Genomic DNA, 24,789 nt, shown 5'->3' with positions numbered 1-24,789 from the left:
TTTTGATTTTTTTTAATTGGATTCTTACTTTTTAAAATATAATGTATTTTAGTTAGTATTGAACCAATCATTTAACATGTGTTAATTTGTGATTTTTTTTTTAATTTTAATTATTTTTTCAATTTCTTTTATTTTTTTAAATTAAGTGAGAGTCTTGTTATGACGTCATAGTGATAATCATAGTGATAGTGTTAGGTGTTGTTATTGAGTTATGTAAAATATTTCAATTATAACAATATTTTTATTAAAGTTAATATTTTTATTAATATTGTTAAGCTTGTTTAAATTTATATTTTATAGTAAATTTTGTTTTAAAGTTTTAAATATATTTATTTAAATTGTTATAAGATTATTTTAAAATTTTACAGTTGAATTTATAAAATTGTTGTTTTCAAAATAATTCTAACATTCGTATATAAATTACTGATATATAATGTTATATAAATATTTGAAATATAAATTTATAAACTATATAAATTTAAATAAAATTATTTTAAATATAAATTAAAATAAAAAAATATCAACAAAAATACGTTTAAAATTTTAAAACAAAATTTAAATAAAATTTAATGTAAAATATAAATTTAAATAAATATAATATTGTTAAAAATATTTAATAAAAATATCAATTTTAATAAAAGTAGTAATATAAAATGTATAAAAAAAATCGTTTCAATTTGGAGAAAAGAATGCAATTGTTTCATTTTAAAAAGAAATATTAAAAATCAAAATAATAAATATAAAAATAAATTAAGATTTTTTATATAACATTTGTTACAACAAATACTATATCACGTGATATGATCCTCACTTAACATTACGGATAACAATAGGTCGGGTAGACACGAATAATATCTACCTGCAACTTGATCTGTAAAATAAAATTCGACCCGCAATCCATCCATTACCTACACGGCTACCCGCTTAAAAAATACCCGCAAGTATTTTAAAACCTACGAGTATCACGGATACTCACAAAAAATTTAAAAAAATATATTTTATACATTTTCTAAATAAAATTAAAAAAAAAAAAAAATATATATATATATATATATATATATATATATATATAATATAAATTAAAATTAAATTTAACCTAATTAAATATAAATTAAATTAAATATAAATTAAAATTAAATTTAACTTAATAAAATAAAAATTAATTTTATTTTTAATTAAACTTACTCTAAAAAATAAAAATTAATATTTTTTATTAATTTTTGCAAGTAGTGGATACCTGTGGGTGGATAGTTTATTACCTACCTCCGACCGGTTTAGAAGCGGTCTGCTCGTTGCGGATTTTATACGTGAATATTCATACCTGTGGATTTTTTTGTCATCCCTACTTAGCACATGTCAATTATTATTTTTTAATTGAAAAAACTAAAAAAATTAAAAACTATAAACTAACTCATAAATTAAAACGGAGAAAACTAAATTATATTATATTTTCAAAAATAAAAATTTAATTGAGATCAATTAAAAGATATGAGAATCTATTTCAAATTTTCATTATTCATATTAATTATATTAAAAACTTTATCATGTAACTTCTTTTAAAGCAAACGCATAAATTTTTTTAAAAAAATAAACTCATGAGAAAGTTGTCGTAAATTAAAAATTGATACCATGTTCCTTGTAGACTATGTTCTTTGGTATAAATTTATTATGGTCGTTTGTATGGATTTAGAGGCGATAGCGAGAATGGATTAGCGAGATTACTCTTTCATGTGAAGAGATTTATGAATGATAGATGTCATTTTTAGAAAAATATCTTTATTTTAATATCATGTTAAAATGAAGACTATGAGTAGTGTGGAGTATTTTGGCTTATACCCATTTGAGGTGAGTTCCAGAATGATAGATGAGTATGTAGGAACCACTACAGAATCTATTTTAATGCTTGATGGTGAAGAACCATAGTAGGAAGGGTGGTTCAAATCAATCCAATCCTTATAAAAGAACGTACCTTAAACTCTTGCATTAATACAATTTATTATTTTAATCAAACCTCTAATTTTGATCTACATTTCCAAAATTGAATATAAATAAATAATAAAATGTCCACTTAAACCCACTGCTTATACATCATATTTCACCCGACAAACAAAATAAGATTACTCCCTATTGGAAACGAAATTTAATAATAGAAAATCCTTCAATTTTCAATTTAGGAAATATTCAATCTCGCAAACAAATTCTCCTACCTTCAATATGATAGCAAACTGCCTAAAATTAATTTGTTTTGTGTGTGCGAGTGCGTTGATATATATATATATATATATATATATGTAATTCAAGACTCAACCAACAGCAACAATAATAGTATTAATTAAATCATTGTAAGGGTTTAAACACAACATTCAAACGGATCCTAAAGAAATATTAAACACTAAATTAAATGTATAGATGGATTCACTCTTCAAATATGAACGGATTCACTCATACTAATAACAATTAAGAAGTTTGATCCTTTGTGAATTATTGCAACCTCCTTCCCTAATATTTTGTTCCAACGGATTGTATGAAAATACACAGTAAATTCATTAATTTATTATGGTCATAAATTATTGAAACTTGGTGTTTATCTACCAAATTAAACCTCAAATCGAGTCCAAATTTCTTGCAAAATCGTGGTGTCAAAATTAATCATGAAAAAACTCATCACCGTTTCCGTAAATATAAAACGTGAAGTAATCATCCCATGTTACATTTTAACATGAGAAAATGATGTAAAATTTACATCTGTCGCTCCCATGATGAACATGAAATAAACCCACACGCATTTAATGTCTAACAGAAAAGAGATGTATAAATACAGGTTGAACATAAACTGTAACTAGAGGATCCACTCCGGACTATACAATACGTGAATGAAATTACATGTTCATCTAACTAAATAATGGACCGCCTCTACCAGTCAGAAAACTTTGCATCTATTACACTATGGAAAAAGTATGTAACAATAATATATCTAAGGAATCGTATGAATGAAGACGGTATTACTCTATCTGATGGAACTCTGAGAATAAGTTACCACGAAGAATGCATAGATCAGTTCGACTATAAGGTCCATAAACAAATCTACAAAGTCACGAGATCCTAGTCATTCAGTGAGTACCATAAAACACTACATCATACTTGATGACTGCAGCTTATTCTGGAGTGTCCAACCTTTTTTGTAGTTACTTACCAGTATACATGATGCTTCCAATCTTGAAACTAAGTGAAAGAATAAGAACTGAGAAACCCGTCAAAAATATCCAGCCATGTGACAATACAAATGCGGTCTTGCCAGAAACAGGTATCAAGGCAGCACAATTAACGTCCGGTTGAGAAAACTCAGTAGACATTGCAGTGTTAAATCCTCCAATTTTGCCCATAGGCCAATCCATCGCATTGCCTCTAAAAGTAATGTCTGTTATGCTGATCATACCTGTAGTTATATGAGCTGGATGGGAAGGCTGAGCTGCACCATCAATCCCAAGAGTAATGTCCTTTGCTGGAAACTCAAAAGCATGTGCAGGTGAAGCAGGGATGTTAGCTAACCATCCATAGGCCTGCTTAACAAATGGATTTGTATTTCCTGCCACAAAAAAAAAAAAAAATCCTTAAGTTAATGAAAAATATATTGAGAATATAACATTTTGAGTGGATATCATACTTTACAAGCTATAATGAGCACGGGAGTACACATCAAAAGAAAACCTTGACGAACTAGGATGTAAGGTGAACAGCAGTTTTACCTGGTGCTGCTAACTTTGCCTCCTCTGTATTCTGCACCAAAAAAGCCCCATTGCTAGTTTGTGCTTCAGAATCATGCTTACCAACCACAGCTTTATTTGCTGTTTCTCCCCCTACAGTCTGCCAATGACCCAAAATTGTTCAATATACAGCTATAATACCTACAAGGCAAATGACTATAAAGATAGAGTCGGTCATAACCTGCTGGGTTAAAGGTGATCCTTGGTTGGAATTAGAGTTTTCACTCTCTGCAACCTGAGAATAATCGAACGATATATATTTCCAAATATCATCATCGTCATCGTCAGGGAGTGGAAGATACTTGTCTAGCATAATATCATTCGCAGAAGGATCAGCCTCAATGAGATCATCCTCATTCCCAATTGCAAGATCATTGGTTTCCAAGAATGATTCATCATCAGCCGTTGGAAGATTCTGGGCGGCATCAAAATATAGATCCAGATCCATATTATCCGATGCATCATTGAAATTGAGAAGATTCACAATTTCGCTCTGCTCACCCTTGTCTTCATCTTTCACTGAACCTGTGCCCATATCATGTTGCTCAGGCATATCAAGAGTCTGGCCATTTTCAGGCCCAGAAATTCCAAAGGTGCCCGCCAATGGCTCCTGATCCTTGATGAGTTCTTGGGAATTTTCAGCGTAGGTACTACACTCCCCGTGATGAAAGTTTAGTGATGGAAAAGTAACACCCCCAATCATATCACTCAAATCAAGTTCCTGCATATTGAAGACATTATTTAGTTAGAGAATACCAAGTCATTCAGAGAAAACAACCCAACCAACTTAAAAAAACACTAAGAGCCGCAGACATGTTTTACGAATAAATAACCAAACAAATTCTATAGAAAAGCCATAATATTGACAAAACCAGTGACGGGACTACATACTAGTGAATGACAACTACATGAATCTGTGTGCACCAAAATCATACTAAACTTCACACTCAACGTTTTCCTAAAATGTTTTCAGCATCCTCTAGGGGGAAATCAAAACTGTGCCCAACGATATATACTACATACCAACTTCAAAAGGACTGAAACCAAGAAGACTTCTTCCAATCGAGATTACGTAAAGGACAACACAAACAACATTAGAGCAACCCAAATAAAGGTCCCACAACAATATTGATATATTAAACACCTGCACACAGTCCGAGAAGAAAATAATTACAAAAAAGACACCACAGCCGACAAGGAAAAATATATCCAAACATAAAACAGTAACACAAACATTAATCCATGCAACCAGAACTCATCCAACCTGCAAATAGAAAATCCTTTAATCCGTCCATTTAAAGGAAAAACAAAAAATTATCCCAAGCCATATATAGAATATTTCCTCACATATCAACCCTATTACTTGGGACACAAATACAACACGATGAATACATACCCCGTCAAGGTCGTTAGTTTCCAAAAAGGCCCCAATATCATCCCAAAAATCAGTACCAGTTGCTACCGAAGGAAGAGCCACCCCAATACCATCGCAAAAGTCACCACCAGTTGCTACCACAGGAGGAGCCACGGCAGCTGTCGCGGGCAAAGGAGGAGCAACCACGTTAGGACGAATCTCCGTCAAGGGAACCACCACACGATGAGCAGTCGCAGGTAAGGCAACCACCTCCTTCTGCTCATTCTCCTCATCCACATCCCACTCCTTCTCGTCCAAGGGAGCACCATACTTGGCCCCATTCTTTGGTCCAGCACCACTCTTCTCGAAAATCCTACATACCACATACACATCCTTCTCCCAAAAAAAAAAGTCTCACCTAGAATAAGTATCAACAGAACAGCAAATCAAAGACAAAAAAGAAATAGAGAGGAGATATACCAGCACTGTGCCAGCACGAGTCAATTCTTCATCGAGCATCTTGTACTCGTGCATGACCCAATTGGTGCGACGGCCATGTGGGGCTCGACCGATGTGGTACACGAGGGTCTTCTTCATCCCCACGGTGCGGTCGCCATGGGCCACAGGGCGGTCCTTTCCCGTGGTCTTCCAGTAGCCCTTCTCGGTGGCGCGGTTGGTCCTGGAGCCATTTCCATACTTGCGGTCCAGCACGCTAAAGAAGTACCATTCCAAGTCCTTGGTCTTGAGCTTCGACAGAGCTGAAAAACCGAAATAAGTTAAGAAACACTTTGAATCTTTGGAACCAAACCCTATTGCTAACAATTCGATACCACAGAAAAGGGCAAAATGCTAACGGGGAAGGTCCCAGGGCTCGAGCTTGTAGACATCAACCACTGCGATGTGGTCGTACCGGGACAGGTTTCCGGTGATCTTGCGCTTCAGGTAGAACACCACCAGCTCTTCGTCGGTGGGGTGGAATCGGAAGCCGGGACCCATAGGTGCCATGGATTGGATTCAAGAGAGATGAATCGCGGAGAGAGAAAAAGAGTGAAAGATAACAGGGGATTAGGGCTCTCGTTTATGATTGGTGAAGAGGGAGAATTGGGATTATGAATGGGAGAAATTTTGGGTTTTGGTATGAAATAGGGTGAGTAAGAAAGAGAAGTAGAAGAAGGTTCTAGGTGGTTGGAATGTGCACAGAAATGACAATGGTAGATTCTATGATGGCACGTGCTAAGTGTGTGCAGGTTGGACAGGTGGCACAGTGGAATTGGCTCACTGATGTCAACTTGTGCAGTGCATCGACACAAAAGAGAAAGAACCAAAAAAACCAGTGTTGTATGAAAATTCTTGTTTAATCTTTTCATTATAATGATTTAGGGAAAAAAATATGTTTAATTATTACGACCAATATAAGAAAGAAAACGAAACCCTTTCAGTAGTATATCTGTCACAAATAATGAAAATTTCTGAATTAAATTTGATAGTGCTAACTAATTTACGTAAAATAATATATATTTAACATTCATAAGCTTTAGCAGATCTTAACGTGGTGAGTATTGTTGTGTATATACAAGCATGTTTGTTACTTACGAAAATAAAATCGTGTTTTGAATAAGATCAATTAATCGCAGCTGTGTGTAACATGAGTTTATTTAAAATAATATAAATCAATGAATAAAATATTTTAAATATTAATAATAAGTGAATTAATTGTTAGACTAATTGATTTATATGAAACTCACAAAACTAAGATAAGTAACTTGCTTAAATAATAATAAACTATGAATGTTCTATCGTAACAATGACTAATGGAACAGTATGCATGATGAATAATCAAATCTTTGTATTTTGTTTGGAATACAAAGTAAAGATGAAATTATATATAGAACTCTACAAGCATGCAAAGTGAGGATTTATAAATGATATATGAGAGATTACGGTTTGACTTCTGCTACAAATAACTACTTAAATTTCTATTCAAAATATATTAACTCACTTAATTATTCAAATACTAATATTTTAAATAATCAAACCTAAATTAACTTAGTATAACCTTTTAATCTATTAGTGATTAAAGTTATTTTTTACTTTTAATGTTAGTTTTAATTAAGTTGGTGTGAAATTTTAATTTTTAAATTGTTTTTCTTACTTTAATTGAACAAATAAAATTACAAAGTTGAATTAAGAATCTGTCAAATACGTAATAACAGAAGTAGTTTTTATAAATGAAATTCTTCTTTTAATTATTAAAAAATATATAAATAGATATTTAGTGTGACATTCTATTTTAATAATTTTAACACTATTACTAACATATATCCAATAAAATATAACAATTAATTTTAAAAAAAAAATATAAAATAGGCATAATACCCAATTTTGTCCCTACTTTGCTTCGGAAATCTCAAGTTAGTCCCTTTATAGAAAAGTGAGTTGAATGGATCCTTACTTGTAATTAATTGACTCTAATGAGTCCCTTCCGTTAAATAGAAGGAAACAGAGTTAGTGGACTGGTGATGTGGCAGTTGTCTTTGGTGAGGTGTCAATAGTTTGCCATCCCTACATAGTGCCCTCACAAATGTCCCATAGGAAGCAGTATCAAGCTTCAAACCACCTTCCTTGCACAACCCGTGCAGCAGTGTGTTATATGTGCATTCATTGGGGCTGCACCCCTTCCCCTCCATCTCCCCAAGCAATGCCAGCGCTGCCAGAGCCTCCCCCTTCCTACACATCCCATTCATCAATGTAGTATAAGTCACCTCATCAGGAAGATAACCCTTCTCCGTCATCACACGCAACAGCTTCTTCGCCTCCACCACCCTCCCCGACTTGGACAACCCAAAAATCAAAGTGTTGTAAGTAACAAGATCAGGCTCCACCCCTTCCTCCTTCATCTTGTTATAAACCTCAATCGCCTCACTCCCTCTGCTCAACACACAATACCCTTTCATAATGGTGTTATACACAAAGCAATCAGGCTTAAACCCTTCCTCATGAAGCACACTCACCAGCCTCATTGCCTCTCTCAAGTTCTTACCATTACACACATTGTCAATCAGGATAGTGTAGGAAACAAGATCAGGCTTCACACCGAATTTTTCGCGCATTTCGTCGATGAAGGCGTAAACAGTGGACAAGGCGCGAGCTTTGCAGAGGTGCTTGACTAGGAAATTGAAGGTGTAGGTGTCCGGAGGGCAGTGCTTGGAGGCGAATTCTTTGATCAAGTCAACGGCATGGTCAAGGTGGCCGGCGGAGCACAAGGCGCGAACCGAAACATCAGTTGTGGCGGCATCCGGAGTGACGCCGGCGGCGCGCATTGAATTTAGAGTTTGGTGGATTGCGGAGAGAGCGGAATTGGAATTGGGATTGGAATTGGAATCGGGGTTGGTGCAGGAGTGGGAAAGGAGAATGTGGAAGGTGGAATGATCGGGGGAGAAGGAAGGGAGGGTTTTGGTGATGTGGTGGAGGAATTTGACGGAGTCGGAGGTGGAGGTGGCGATTTTGGCGTAGGAGTGGAGGAGGGAATTGGGAAAGCGAGGGTCTTTGGAGGAATTGGCGATGGAGTCGAAGATTTTCTTGGCATCTTCGAGATTTGGGGATTTGAAGAGAGGGTTTGGTTGTTGTGGGATGGGTTTTGGGGATTTTTTCTTGGTGGGAGGGAATGGTTTGGAGGGAGGAGAAGGTGGTTGAGGGCGCAACAGAGAAGAAGGGTTTCGAATAGTGGAAGGGATGGCAAACAATTGCGTATTGACACCTCACCAAAGACAACTGCCACATCACCAGTCCACTAACTCCGTTTCCTTCTATTTAACGGAAGGGACTCATTAGAGTCAATTAATTACAAGTAAGGATCCATTCAACTCACTTTTCTATAAAGGGACTAACTTGAGATTTCCGAACCAAAGTGGGGACAAAATTGGGTATTATGCCTATAAAATATTATTATAATTATCCAAACATAATCATAACACCAAAATTCTACACCAAGGTTAGTCTATTACACTCATCAATAAAGAAACTAAACTTTTTTTATTTTAATTTCATACATTCTCAGATTTTAGAATAAGATAGGGAAGATTTTACTCCATTTCTCTCACATTCCAAAAACCCAATATATAATATCCAAGCTCGTTTAAGGTATTTTCTTCCTGCACCTCCTTATGTCCCATATTAAGAAAACTTTCATTTTATCTTTTGGAATTGCAAAATTCAAAAGTTAAAAATGATTTCTAAATTATATAATCCAAAAGGTTATTTTTTTTTAGATCATACAACCTTGAAGCTAAATAAATGTCAGATTGAAATTTAAATAAATTTCAAATTATATAATCCAAAAGCTAAATTTGAATTATATAATTTAAAAGTTAACTGAATTTTAAATTGTATCAAAGTTGTTTTTTTTCTTCCAAATTATACAATTTAAAATATTTTCAAATTATTTAATCTGAAAGTAAAAAATGAAAATTAAAAAATAAATAAATTGCACACTAAAAAAAAGTAAAATGAATTTATTTTATGTAGGGTGGAGTCAGAAAAAGTGTCCTTATTTTATTTTAATGACATGTTCAAAATAGGAAGATTACTCCGTACACCACCTCCCTGCACCATCATGTTTTTTTTTTAAATTCCAAAACTATCTTTTATATTTAAAATATCCTACACCCCACCTCATTTTTTCAACGGATATCAACATCCGTTGAAGAAAAAATTCTTCAACAGATGTGACACATCCGTTGAATTTTTTTATTAATTTATTATATTTTAAATTAATATATAAATATTATTTAATTTTTTTAAAATTTATTATATAATTATATATAATCTAGTTTTATTTTATTTAATAAAATAATAATTATTAATTTAATTTATATATTATTATTTAATTATTTATTATAAAAAAAATTATGTTATTAAGTAACACATGTGTCACATCTGTAAGTTTTTTTATTAATTTATTATATTTTAAATTAATGTATAAATATTATTTAATTTTTTTAAAAAATTATTATGTAATTATATATAAATTAGTTTTATTTTATTTAGTAAAATAATTATTATTAATTTAATTTATATATTATTATTTAATTAATTATTATAAATTTTTTTATGTTATTAGATGTGTCACAGTAAGTTTTTTTTAGTTTATTTAATTTATTATATTTTAAATTAATATATAAATATTATTTAATTTTTTAAAAAAATTATTACATAATTATAAATAAATTAGTTTTATTTATTTAGTAAAATAATTATTATTAATTTAATTTATATATTATTATTTAATTAATTATTATAATATTTTTATATTATTATTAGTTAAACGAATGTGTCACATCCGTTATGTTTTTATTTTTTTTTTAGTTTTTAGGTTACGGATGTGATCATATCCGTTGACGTATATCAACATCCGTTGAAGGTAAAATTGGAAGGACAAATTAGGTATGGATGGTGGATGGAGGATTTAGTGGTGTAGAGAGAGCAACAATCTCAGAATAGGGTCATTGTTGGACCTAGTTACTGGGCTTTGACAATTATTGATTTCTTATATTTTATTTAATCAATTTCCAAGATGAGATACACAAAGTGATAAATTTTAATTTTTTATTGCATCTATCAAGATATAGATATCACAGTTGAACAATTTCAAATTTAATTATAATGTCTTAGCCTCCTTTTTAATTGAAAATTTTCGTATACAAACATTTGCTCATCAGTTAATTTCCATAGAAATCATACTTCTCTATGCTCACAGAACATATTCTATCTCTCCTATGACATCAAGTGCAAAAAACATAAACCACTTTATGTTTTAGCAGTCCGGTACTGTACAAAAACAATAACATATGCAGAAAGAAAGAGATTATACTTTACGAAAATACAAGTAAGAAAAATATTTTACTATATTTTAATCGAGCTTTAATTATGTGATTTGTTTAAAACAGTCCTTTTCGAAAAAGATACTGTTAAACCTTTCTGCATTTGTGAAAATGCTGAAATGTTGAACTATGAAAAGGTAAACAGAGACAAAAAACAAAGAAAATGTTGATGTTTTGCATGGTATTTCTCCTTCCAGTGTCTCCCATGGTTTCCTTTTCTAGCCCAACATTGCACTGTTCTGCCACTCTCTTACCATTTCTGCCACTCATTAGCCTATATACATATGAACCGCAGGTACAGTCTTATGTCTCTTACTTATTTTTTCATGTGATAACAGTCACTGAGCCACGAAAACACTATTTCAAAACTGATATCAGAACACAACACTCAGCACTCATCACAGAGCACATAAAAAGACCATTCCAGAATTTTTTTCTTGAATCTTTTCACTCGGCACTCTCGTTTGTTTTCACAAACTGAACTCACAAAATACTCTCACTTTTTCTTCAAGTTGATTCAACATACACAAGCATCCAGCAAGAAACGAACCAATCAACAAACACAGAAACTCTATCTACGAGTCACGTCTACAGCTTGGGTATAGTTCCTCCTCCTTCATCAACTTTTTCTATCTGTTTTTTTCTCATATCAGATTTTCTTATTAGTACTTTGGCTCCTGGTTCATGCTTTGATATGACCCTGCATTTTAATTTGTTTTCTTGATAATATGGTTTATGACATTCATATCCACTAATGCTCTCTTTCTTCTTCTTTTTTCACTCTTGGTAGCTTTTATTTTTGTGTTTGGTAAGATATTTTATGAGCTAGTTTGAGGCATGTATATAGATAGTTTCTAAAATATAAGTAAACTTTTAATAACTAAAATATAAGTAAACTAGTTTGAATGTTAATGAAATATATAAACTAGTTATGAACCAAACTGATGATCTCTGTAGGGTTAAGTATGTTGATTAAACTAATGTTAGTTGATGTGAAAGCCATATGAGTGTATAAGGTTAAAATTTTCTATTGTACTTTATAATTACTTTCATTTTATAATGTTTAAAACTACATTGAAGCTGTTTTTGTTATCATTTGTTTTTGTGCTAGAATAGCCAAAAGTAAAAGAAAAAAAAACACAAAGATATGAATCAATACATATGTTTTCCCTTTTACCAAATAATTATAAAGGTCATGATGAAAAATGTATTTCACAAAATATAGTGAAATAACCTGTTTAAGGATTACCTTTGTTGATGATGTGCACATAAATTTAGAAATATTTATAATCTATTAATAAAAGACAGGTTTTTCAATTATTTTCCTTGAATGATAATAATGGGGAGCTGCTCCATGGATTTCTATCAAATCCCATTTCGTCTTTTGTTGTGATGGCCCGACACATGACAAATGTAGTAGTAGTTTTAATTCACTTTACATTTTCTCTAAATACTATGCATGAGAAAGTCATTTAAGATAATTTTCACAAGTTTTTGTGTGATGCAAAAATCATATGTGAACTTTTAATGTTAAGCCCTCTAAATCTTAAGATACCTGTCATTTAATAAAAAGAGGAAAATATGAAGAGAAAAGGGACTAAAAAGCATTCTGATCACTTGAAATATGATTTGTGCAACTACCTTAAGACTCAATGGAACGAACGTCATAAAATTTCAGCTTCAAATTGAGGTGCTAATCTATTGAATAAAGAGAAGCAATAACTAACACTGACACTGTCACGACAATGGGAAATTGGAAGTCATATGATACACGATGACAAGTTTGGAATTGTAACACTGACAAGTTTAGCCATAGAAATGAACTAAAATCCTTACTCAGAAATAAAATGTCCCGAACAACGAGCTTCATTACCAGCTGTAACTAACTTAAACTGATAGACGAGCATGCATTGCCAATGTCTAAGGATTTTGGGTCATTCTCTTCAAATCCTCATTTTCTTTGCTGAGAACGTCAACACGAGACTGGAGAATGTTAATCATCGCTTGAGCACTCATCATCTCAAACCTCATTGTCTCCTTTTCGACTGCAAGCTTATGGATCTCATTCTGCAAGTTCTTGATGAACTTGGCAGAGCTTGGAGACATGGATGACTCAAGGTTTTCGGCATCAAAATCCGGTGCCTTGATCAAAGCAAGACTTTCCTTAGATTCAAGGGACTCTTGCAGGGAAAATTCCACCAGTGCAGACAGAAAATGCTTTTTTGGTGCAGAGTTGGTGGTGTCGGCACCAGCAGTGGTGGTTGGGAGTGTTGTTGCTGCAGTAGTTATTGTAGAGGAGCATGGATCCTGACCAGTTCGGATTGAATCTCCAGAAACATTAGAGTGGTTGGAGTTCAAGTTATGCCGCCTTCGTTTGTATATTAGAGAGAAGGGTTTTGGATTGTCTGTTTGGGGTGAAGGGTACTCATCCACTTGCTTACAATTATTATCATCCTTTTCAGGAGATGGATACTCAGCCATGCTTTCTCTCTTGCAAACAGCTAGAAGATTTTGAGTTTCTATAGGAAGCTTGTTCACATCAAATGGAGTTTTATTGATGGATTGAGTGTCCTGAAATAGAACACAACCAAATGTGAAACCAAGGAACAGTACACAAAACAGAATCAGTAACTTGAGATCAACAAATTTCAGATCCTCGATTAAGATTTTCAAGAGTGAAGGGTTGCCACAATTGTCACACACCAAGACTTCATAAAATAGAAGCTGCATTGTAGTGCAACAATAAGAACTTCAACTATTTCTTCATAAAACACAGCCTATGCTCGAAAAGATATTACAAATAAACTTCCACCATCCACAATTGAGTCCCGAGTCTTTTAATATGTTGTTAAAACTGGAAATCTTAAAAAGCAAGAAAGACTACTAAAACACATACTTGAATATACATATTTGATGAGCCAAGTTCCAAATCAGTGAATCAATGTTGGCAGATAGAAACCCAAGAAACGTAGAAACTAAAACTTCTAATAAAATCAACAACATCATCAACACACTACTAAACCAACGATTATGAAATTACACCAACCATAAAATATATCACCATATAACAGTAACTTCCGATCCAGAGAGGAGGAAAAACAAATGATTTTGAATTCAATGGCATGTATCACACCCTAGGTGAGGCTAAAACTACAATGCAAAACATGGTAAAGTCAAAAAGAAAAATTCCCTATCTCTATAGGTTTCAACCTAGGGTCAACTCAGCTTTTATCAAGAATCTGCAGCAGCCAGTATCATGCATTTTGCAAATAATATACTTCAGCTAGAGATGTATGTGGATAGAAGCTTTTGGACTCTCATGCTTTCCAATTAGAAATATAACAGTGTATAAGTCATGAATGTAAATCCAACAAGATGCTCAATAGTAGAGAAAATGAAAAGGTGAAGATCATAACATAACAAAACCTGATTTAGTTGGGCATCTTGGATACATCACACCAGATAACATACATAACTGAGATGCAATTCATAGAGTTTAAGATAAGTGAACATAACTAACAATTCAAATGTTATTTGTGATAGAAAGGTGACTATGGCTGTAACTCATGTTGAAACTACAGGAATTAGGAAGTGAAGGAATGAAGGAAAGAACAGTAATAAAATATTGATTGATATATGACATGCAATGATACGATATGACCAGAGCTCATTAATTAGCACTAGACTTTTAATCAAATCAAATAAGAAATATAATGAAATCTAGAAACCAGTCTTAAAAGGGTGCTACGAACCCAATGATGATGATTAATGTTAGCAAGATTTCTTTTCCTGGGGAATCCTTTGGTCTAAACCAAATACACTTTGAATACATGATTCCCGCAGATTCACAACCTTCCCCATTACACACACAAACTGTAGAGTCCTTTTTAATATATCCAAAGAACGATTATAGTGAGCTCAAGATTCAACCAATGGCCCTTTTTCATAAACACTTCAGATTTTGTCTCATCTAAAATTTTCTGTTACTGGATTTTCAACAACCAATGTACCAAAGCCTTAGAAGTCTTTACATAGCATGACCCTTAACCTCCTAGCACAAAGACATGCAAGACCCCTGCTTATAATTAGAAAAGAGAGGAAAGACTGAATTGTTTCTCTTAATTGCAACATTAAAGATTTATACACAGATATAAACCGAAATGCTGCTAATCTAATCAAGGAAATAAGGAAAAAAAATCACAAATTGAAATTGTACATAATCTGATATGGGTGTTTCGATAGTTCTAGGAATTTCAGATTTAAAGGACTATGGAAGAAAATAGGGAATTCTGAGATGAAGAATTTCAAAGTTTTTTTATTCAGAAGCAGAGCTACCAAGAACTGGTTAGAAGAATGATTGATTACTCAACTATTTATTATTTTCTCAGTGTGTAGTTGAAGAGTAACTACCATAATGTACTCTCCAACAATACAGTTGGGCCAGGCCGCAGCTATTACAATTTCCTTTTTAACCTTTCTTTTCTGACATTAACCACCCTTGGAAACATGTTTATCCTCAAGGATGGAAGGAAGGAAGTCTCCACAAAAGATCATAGTAAAACTCCCACGTGATCCTCTGGAAGTTGATGTTTCCACTTTACCAAACCTTTAGTCACGGTCCAATTCCCCATATGCACCTCCTCCACCAAGTCTTCATGCAGAAATGCCTTTTTTTACATCATAAATATGTAGATCCTATCCAAAGTGAGCTACAAATGAGAGAGTAATCTTAATGGTATTCATCTTTGTAAATGAACAAATGTCTTCTCATAGTCTATTCCATTTGTTTGGATATACCCTTTTCCAACCAGCCTGCCTTGTATCAACCCAATATACCATCAAATTGATATTTCAGTGTATATCCATCTAATTCCACATATGTTCCATGACTTGAACACAATTTTCATCCTATAGGCCTCTTGGACAGTTTTGGAAATCCTGATAGAATCAATAGCTGAAACAAAACTCTAATGTTGTACAGAAAAAGTATTATTAGTACATACAAAGTGAGATATAGATACTTGCCTCAACAACACTTTTCTTTCCACAAACAAATCATTAATATCAAGTGGTTTTTTTCCTTCTTAGATACTAGTGCTGGTAGTATTTGTCAATATTATCTGCTTCCTTTGGTAGTTATATTTTTCCCATGTTCTATGCAGCAACTGCTTCTTCAGGATCTGCAGTTGATTCTTCAATAGCAACTTCTTCCTAAGGAGTCAATATTACCGTATTATCCTACATAAGGAGAAAGTGTAACATGTTTGAGACTTAGTATCCTAACGGCTCTCCACTTGAATACGAGGACCAATGTAAAAGACAGCTTTGTCGGTTACATCCATGGTAAAACAATAACAAAGGCATGAAAAGTCTAGGGATTATAAGACTTGTATCCCTTTTTTCTAGATTCATACCCAATGTAAACAGACTCAGCAGCCAAGGGTCCAACGTGCAATGAATGTGGTTGTAAACACCAACAAAGGAAGTACAACCAAACAAGAGTTGGAGCTCTTCATGCAATTGACGACATGTCAGTACTTTGATGACAACCAAACTTCAGCAATAAATCAATCTTAACAAGACAGTTCTCCTAGTAGGGTCATCAATTAGATTGATCATGAAGGTGGTAGACAGTGGCAGGGCCATGACCACTTCCTCCCAAATTAAAAAAAAAATACCTCTAAGCCCAATTTTTTTCTGGACATAAAAATAATAAAAATATTTAATTTTAAAATGTTGTCAACCCTAGTATTCCTTTTTAACATACACCACTGATGGTAGATGAAGTGGCAATGGCAGAGGTCAAACTAATACTGCTACCTTGCTGGTTTGCACTTCTAAGGGCACATTGAATGTGCCAAAAAACATATCAAGCAATGAAGGCAGGTAGGCTTTGAATACTTAAGTAGAGCCCCTTCAAATCAGGAGTTTTTAATATGGCAACCCAAATAAGTAAACAAGGAAACAAAACAAATAAATTTTGTACATAATCAACACCCTAATTTAGTAATTACAATCACAATTGTACTTAATTACAAACCATACCTTATCATATTGTTAGTAAGGAAAAGATATTGTGCCTAAAGCCATAGTATATCAGAATAGGTTGTTATGATACTTAGAAAGTTTGTTAGAATAGTTCGGAAAAAGAGAATAATAAATACACTTGTTGTGAGAAGAGGGAGAAAGGAGGTTCATTTTTGTAGACAAAGCATTACCTCTCTATGAAAGAAGAAATCCTTTGTGAAGGGGAACCCTAGGAGGAAACAGTGATCTCCTATCTCTTGTTCTTTCATTCTATTCAATATAATTCTTTCTTTTCTTATTCTTGTCAATGCCTAGTTCCTAACAAATTGGTGTGACCTGCTGAGTCCAAATTGGAGATGAATGGATCAAGACAAAGCCAAATTCTCAACTTTGGAATCCGCAATAGAGAAACTGAAGCAGACAACCAACAATCAAGGAGAGTACACTCCTAAAAACAATAGTGTAGAAGGCATCAATGACATAAAGGAGATGCTAACAAATTTGGATGGAAAAACAAGGTAGAATACAACAAAAGAAATGGGGGTGGTGACCTTTTATGAATCAGAAGAAGCTCCACACACATGGGTGAAGAAGTTGGAGTTACATACCTTTGAAGAAAAACGACCCATTGGGGTGCATCACAAGGGTGAAATTTATTTAACTGGTGAAGCAAAAGAGAAAATGAAGTTCGCATTCATCAGTATGGAAGGAAATGCAGTAAATTGATACCAATATTGGCACAAGGTTTCTGGGAATCCTTCTCAGGAGTAATTGACTATAATGCTATTAAGGAGGTTTCGAGGTTGAATGAGAGGTTTGACCTATAAGAGCTTGGCAGCATTGAGTCAAAACACAAGTGAAGAGTTATATGTTCGGGAGTTTGGGTTGTTGGTTGCTTAAGCTCCATTTACAACAAATAAACAATTGTTGGGGTATTTTCTTGCAGGGTTACATCAAAACATTAAAAGGAAGGTGTGCATCCACAAGACCCAAAAGATTTGATGCAATACGGAGTGTAACTATTGATATTGAAGAAGCAGTGAATTATGAAAAAAACTTTGGGGGATTAACGGAAATGTTATGGAGGTATAAATCTCAAGTTTCAAGGAGGGGATAGAGTGGTGCCAAGAGGGCTCCAAAAAAGGGCTCAAGGATTGTGATCCTGTTGAAGGTGAACAAATCACTAAGGAAGGAGAAATTGTGATGTTGGAAAGTCAAGAAATGAGAGGATGAAGAGGGAAGGGAAAAACACTTGAAGAGGCAACATTGGAGGACAAAACTAGCATTTAACAACAATTACCAAAATTCAACCATGAGGATAAGGTTCTATTTCAAAGGGGATGCACGGTTAAAAAGAAAGCTCATTTAGGGGAAAATTCTAATAGAATGAGCTGTTACAGTAGTTAGAGACTTTGTTGCAACAGTTAACAAAGGAGAATAATAAATAAATTTATTAAAAACTGTGGGTTTTAAGCTCAACCTCACACAACCAACTTGTAAGGTAAAGGTTGCACTCACTTGTATACTATAATTTATCCATATGATGTTAATGTGAAATCTCCAACCCACTCCCTCATGCTAAGAACTCGACATCTAAAATCTGAGACTACATATTTGTAAGTGATCAAATAGAAATCCAATAAGAAGTGGTACAATAGCCATAACAGACTTTGCTAAGGCTTTTGATATCATCTTTGAAAGTGAGTTTTAGACCTAACTCAACATTACAAGTTGGTTTTGTGAAATTGAGCTAAGTTTAAAGCTTACTTTTTAAGATCATATTAGAGTCTAGCTTTACGAGGTTTAGCAGGTCAAGTGAACAGTATGCAGAACACTATTCACAAGCACTACATTGTTGTGAGAAGGAGGAATTAGGTTCACTTTTGTAGATTGAGCATTAGCTCTTTGCAAAAGGAGAAATCTGTGTTGGGAAACCCTTGGAGGAGAGAGTGCTCTCCTATTTCTTGTTCTTTTCAATAAAAATCTTTCTTTTCTCTCTCTTTCCAGTTCGTGGTTACTGACACATATAACCACACCAACACCTCTAACACTGTCATTTGTTAAAGTCATTTAGTTAACTTGATTTCACGAAATTTAAGATGAGACACCTAAGGCTTCTTTATTGTGCCACCAGCAAAAACATTATCTATTCATGCAAGAGTCAAAGTTGTAACTAGTGGAACCCTTAATGTGCTAAATGTAGATGGTATCAAACCTTTTATGGAGTTTCTCCCTTCTATCAAGGAACAATTCCTCCCCAATGGTCACTTTTCCTGACCCAACCTAACTCCTACACATGTACACCCTCACAAAGAAACCACAAAATTTCAAAGGATTTAAAACTTAACAGGCGCCAAAAACTCACAATTACGACTCTCAATGTTGGGCTTGTTGGTAGTGCTAAAGAGGTTGCTTTTAAATTTCTGCCACTGTAAAAAGATATTTGGACATTGACTCCACTGTAGGAAAATGGATCTCTTTATTCATCCTCTATAGCCAATTTAAGAATTAAGTTTACTGAACCATGACCATTTGCTGTAACTTCATCGTTGTGTTGATGGCAACACCACACCCAACTAACTCAATGGCCTTGGACAAAAGTGACAACCATATCTTGTTTTGTCTTTGGAAGGGTTCACACCTTCACAAAGAAGAGTATAGTTAGTGAAACAGATCATTTCCTACAAATGTACTCACAAAGAAGAGTAAATTATTTGGAAATTGATTCCAATGGTGCAAAATGGTTCTCTTATTCATCCTCTATGGCCAATTTGTGGATTAAGGTTGCCGAACCATGACCATTTTGCTGTTAGAACTTTGCTGTAACTTCTTTATCATTTTGTTGATGGCAACACCATGCCCAACTAAGTCAAAGGACTTGGACAAAAGTGACAACCATATCTTGTTTTGTCTTGAAAGGGTTCACGCCTTCACAAAGAAGAGTAAAGTCAGTGAAAGAGATTATTTCCTACAAATGTACTCACAAATTCAAGATCTTTCAATTTGACCCGTTTTTCAAGCTAACCTGGACTCTAAAATTAGTGCTTGCTCATTTCTGTTCCATTGTCTTTGAAATTGGTAGTTTAAAGAATCCCATGATCTCACACAGAATCTTAAATAGCACATATTTCCACAATGCCACTTCCACAACGAGCATAATGAATTTCAACATCAAAGGCCAAAGTATATGCAAAAATAATGTTTTATGGATCTCCTGGTTCCTAATTTTGACTATAGGTTCCAGTGGTATTTGAACCACATACACAACGTGTAACCCAAACAGAACTTGGTGCCTGTTTGGAAACAAATTATGTTGGGTAAGTAATTGCATTTTTCTCAAAAGTTCTCTTGGAAATCTGGAAATACCATCCGAAATAAGATAAACCAAACATGAGATTTTCCATCTGAGTCACTCTTCGTTTTTTAACATTGCTTATCTATAAAATGCAAGCTTTTATGTTGCAAGATTCTTCTGATGTTGAATACAGAACTTAGAAAAAGCAATCACCTATTTCAGAAAGCTGGGTGAACATTCAGAGTTCAAGATGAAAAATTGTGCCACTCAAACAATAGTTAAATGAACAGAGAAAGAAGAATAGCTGTTTCACTTGAAAATCAAAAAACAGTATCTACTAAAACTGTATTAGAGCATGGATTGATTTTCAGTGCTCAAAATCTAGGTCAATTAGAAAAGGAATAGCAAAATCCATTAAATCAATATATATACACACACAAAGACATGTATATAAGAGAATACAACAAATACCTAAAATACCTTATAACTTATTATATATATTTTTTGTTATGGAGAAAAGAAAAAAAAATATTAATACGGCAATGAAGAAAGTGGAGAAATACAAAAGACAAAGAATCCACCAAGGGAATAAAGGATAAAAACGGACAAAATCTCGAAGTAAAGTGGGGAACATTATTACTGCACATTTACAACTGACATATAATCGACATATTAAATTGAAGCGGACCAGTTATCAATTCTACTATTTTTTTCCTAAATATTATGGCAGAAAGGAAGATGCAATGAATTTAAAGAATAAAGAGTCCCCCTTGACATGGAAGGCTAAAAATATAACAGAGCTAGGATGGTGCAGCAGATTGTATGCTTATCACCATAGGAAATATAGGAAAGGAAGCCTGCTATGACAGTACTAGAAGCTGCAATGGAGCATATTTATATGGTGGAATGTTGCCCTTTTGTCATGCACAGTTGATTACAGTATTTTTTTAATAAACATCCACCATTAATAACATTGTTTTTAGAATAAACATTCAACGGTTGCGCATTAATTAAATGTAAGCATCAACAAATTTATTCTAGCATAAATCCAAAAATTAATCATTAGTAGCATAATAGACGCCCAAAGAACTAGGAGCTAACTAACCTGTAGAACACCATTTCTCCCTTCAGCAAATAAAACACCATTGTTGCCTTCAACACGTGGCTGGTGGGCGATAGAGCCATTATGCACAGGGTCTGCCCCTGGAACCATTCCAGATGCATCATCCCACTCTTCTTCAACAAAGGGTGCATATCTTTGCCCATTTGGAGGTCCTATGTTATTTTTGTGAAACACTCTACACAAAACATACGCATCCTTCTCCATCCAGAAGAGAAATGCACAAAAATTATTAACATGTGTGACACAATAACAATGTCCATAGTGCAGTACATAGCAAACTATTCTTTTGACATTTACTAAAGAACATAGCTTAGAAACCTGCATCTAAGTGTCATAAATACAATTTTGGTTTGAGAACCACATAAAATAACTAAGCTAATCTCCTTAAGAAAACAGGTAGAAACCCCAGTTGCAGCATGTAAACAGTACAAATTCATACATTTTGGGGTCATCTCAGGCTTCAATTTCTAAAATTAATTCTATAATCTCACCTGAGGCTGAGAGGATCCAGTCCCAGCCCTCTCTAACTCCTCATCAACAAGCCTGTACTCATGCATGACCCAATTAGTCCTCTTCCCATCAGGAGCTCGCCCACTGTGAAACACCAAAGTTTTCTTCAACCCCACAGTCCTTTGATCATGCTTCACTGGCCGATCATTTCCAGTGGCTTTCCAATAGCCTTTGTTGGTAGCCCTGTTCATCCTTCCACCATTTCCATACTTCTTGTCCAATGCACTAAAGAAATACCACTCCTGGTCCCTTGTCTTCAACCTTGATTTATCTAGACACACATTCAACCCCGTAATCAAAAATAAAAACATCAGAAAAACTGAAAATACCTAAAAAATCCATTAAAGTGAAGCAGCTAAGAAACCAAACAAAACAGACACCCATAAAAATAAAACAGTAGAAATTCCAAATTTAAGCAAAGAGAAGTAAGAAAAATAATTTTTTTAGGAGAAGGGACTGACCAGCTAGGTCCCAGGGCTCGCTCCTGTATATGTCCACTTCAGATATAGCATCAAATCGGAAGCTTTTACCAGAAACCTTGCGCTTGAGGTAATAGATAACAAGCTCCTCGTCAGTTGGGTGAAACCTGAAACCAGGAGCAAGAGAGGTAGGTGGTGCAGCTGGTGCTGCCACTGGATTCACTATAGTGGTGGTAGTGGTTGGTGGGGCTGGAAGGAACACAGTTTCCCGACCCATGCTGTTGGAGGAGAAGGAGCAAAGGGGGATGGATATGGTGATTAGGGCTTCAGTGCTGAAGTTCCCTATGCCAAACGGAAAAGATTGGTCTTTGATTGAGGGTCAAGCAACAAAAGAAGGTACCTTCAATGACAAGAAATTCTAACACTTCGTGGCTTCCAGGGATTTAGATTTTCTAATTTCTTTTTCTTTAATAATTTCTCCCAAAATGAAAATTAAGGTTGTGTTTGTATGTTGTCTTGCTGTTTCTTTTGAAACTCAACAACCCAAAAATAATGAACCCTCTTCTTTTGTTTGGATTTTTTTTTCTTTAGTTGGATTACATTACTGCATATGAATAAATAATTAAATGTAAATATGGATTGAATAGGGCTTTTTGGGAAACCGCATGATTGGGTTTTCTTTTTTCTCTTTTACCTATTTACTGTTTTTGATATTGGAAGTGAATAAATAATTTACTTCTTTTTATTGTATGTGAGGAAATAAGTTGGGACCATCCACATTTCATATATGTGGCCCATCCTTGTCATTGTTATCATCCTGTTTGAGGACCAAATGAGGATTGTGTTTCTCCTCACACCAATAATTTTTAGTCAAACTATGTCTATACTTACTTCCTCAAACTTATAAACTTATTTTTTTTCTTTTATTTTTGTACAACTTTAAATCTTTCTATTTTTTAGTATTTTAGATTGTTGTGGTCTACATTCTTGTATGAGAAAAATTTTATTTCTTATTTTAAGCTAACTTTTATTAACATATAATATATAAATGTAATATATATATATATATATATATATATATATATATTTATTTATTGTTTTTCAAATTAAATTTGTAAACAGTTATATTATATTGTATAATTATCTTTTTTTATGTTTCTTTTACATTGGTTTTATAACAATTATAAATAAGCCACTATAATTATTTTAATGAAAAAATTCACTTGTGTTTTATAATATTTATGTTTAATATTTTGTATACTTTTTTATAGATTTTAGTGACATTTTTTAATTTTTTATAATTATTTAGTATTATAATGTCATTCCATACTAAAAATGATAAATATATTAATAATAATATTTTTTCTATATTAATCCATGTTCTCAATATTACACGTAAAGATATATAAATTATATATATATATAAGTTGAAAAATAAATTTTTCAACCATAGTTACTGAATAGTTCATAAGAAAAACACATTATTGATATAAAATCAGATACACATTCATGTATATGTATAGTGAAAGACACAAGAAGTGGTAAAGAAAGAATTAATATTATTCAAAGACATGAATGTTCACACATAAATAATTATAACTACTCAAATACACAAATGTTCATACACAAACAATTGCAAAATTTAAAGATATCTAAAATGTTATATTGAGTTAGAATATAAACACATATAATACTTTTCATGAAATACATAGTTATTGAATTCATTTTTATTTATTTGAATCATTATATATATATATATATATATATATATATATATATATATATATATATATATATATATATATATATATATATATATATATATAAGTTTTTGGTAGTTTATTTTCAACACAAAACTCATTCTTTCAATTACATATAAAATTAGTTCGTATACCCTAAATACACATTGAAATTTACATATAAAATTTGTCCGTATATCTTAAATATACATTGAAATTTTCATATAAAATTATTCCCTATACCTTAAATATACATTGAAATTAATTTAATTGTAAGTATTTATTAAATTTAATCATTAATTGTTAATTTATTTCAAACCGTTGAGGTAAAAAAACATCATTACAAAATATATATATATATATATATATATATATATATATATATAATAGCATAGTATTGATTATATTCATGAAAATAAATTTAAATTAAATATTTAATTTCTAAAATATTCAAATATTGAGGTGTCATGATATATTACTGAATAAAATTTCTATATAAATTTTCCTCTGTTTCATTTTATATTTAAATAATTTCATGAACAAGTTCTTAGTAAAAATTCTTTTGATAATAAAACTCTCAACAAAATGTCTACATACTAATTAAAAATTTTATTAAAGATGACATAACATGTACTATCTATTTTTATAAAAAAAATTATTTAACATGTTAATCTTTTGG

The 24,789-nt window shown here is 32.8% G+C and overlaps 3 protein-coding genes across 3 annotated transcripts; all 3 read right to left on the bottom strand.

Annotated features, from left to right (window-relative positions):
- Positions 1 to 2,794: 2,794 nt before the first annotated feature.
- On the bottom strand, positions 2,795 to 6,279 carry LOC124824027 (NAC domain-containing protein 53-like). Its single transcript, XM_088097039.1, has 6 exons — positions 5,973 to 6,279; positions 5,599 to 5,876; positions 5,161 to 5,511; positions 3,946 to 4,485; positions 3,747 to 3,864; positions 2,795 to 3,586 (listed from the first exon to the last, which is right to left on the bottom strand). The coding sequence occupies exons 1-6, from the start codon at positions 6,121 to 6,123 to the stop codon at positions 3,186 to 3,188; spliced, it is 1,839 nt and encodes a 612-aa protein (XP_087953165.1). The 5' UTR covers positions 6,124 to 6,279; the 3' UTR covers positions 2,795 to 3,185.
- A 1,086-nt stretch (positions 6,280 to 7,365) lies between these two features.
- Positions 7,366 to 11,267, bottom strand: LOC124824019 (uncharacterized). The gene is made up of 2 exons (XM_047296369.2): positions 11,252 to 11,267; positions 7,366 to 8,875 (listed from the first exon to the last, which is right to left on the bottom strand). Exons 1-2 carry the CDS (start codon positions 11,265 to 11,267, stop codon positions 7,587 to 7,589), a joined length of 1,305 nt encoding a protein of 434 aa, XP_047152325.2. The 3' UTR covers positions 7,366 to 7,586.
- Positions 11,268 to 12,661: 1,394 nt separating this feature from the next.
- LOC124824028 (NAC domain containing protein 50-like) lies at positions 12,662 to 22,896 on the bottom strand. The gene is made up of 4 exons (XM_047296383.2): positions 22,414 to 22,896; positions 21,934 to 22,223; positions 21,425 to 21,637; positions 12,662 to 13,568 (listed from the first exon to the last, which is right to left on the bottom strand). The coding sequence occupies exons 1-4, from the start codon at positions 22,646 to 22,648 to the stop codon at positions 12,918 to 12,920; spliced, it is 1,389 nt and encodes a 462-aa protein (XP_047152339.1). The 5' UTR covers positions 22,649 to 22,896; the 3' UTR covers positions 12,662 to 12,917.
- Between the last annotated feature and the right edge of the window lie 1,893 nt (positions 22,897 to 24,789).

Source organism: Vigna umbellata, chromosome 8, assembly GCF_029865625.1.
Source record: "Vigna umbellata cultivar VRB3 chromosome 8, Vumbellata_1.0, whole genome shotgun sequence".
NCBI classification, from domain to species: Eukaryota; Viridiplantae; Streptophyta; class Magnoliopsida; order Fabales; family Fabaceae; genus Vigna; species Vigna umbellata.
Note: the sequence above shows the minus strand (reverse complement) of the source record. Positions and strands in the feature narration are given on the sequence as shown.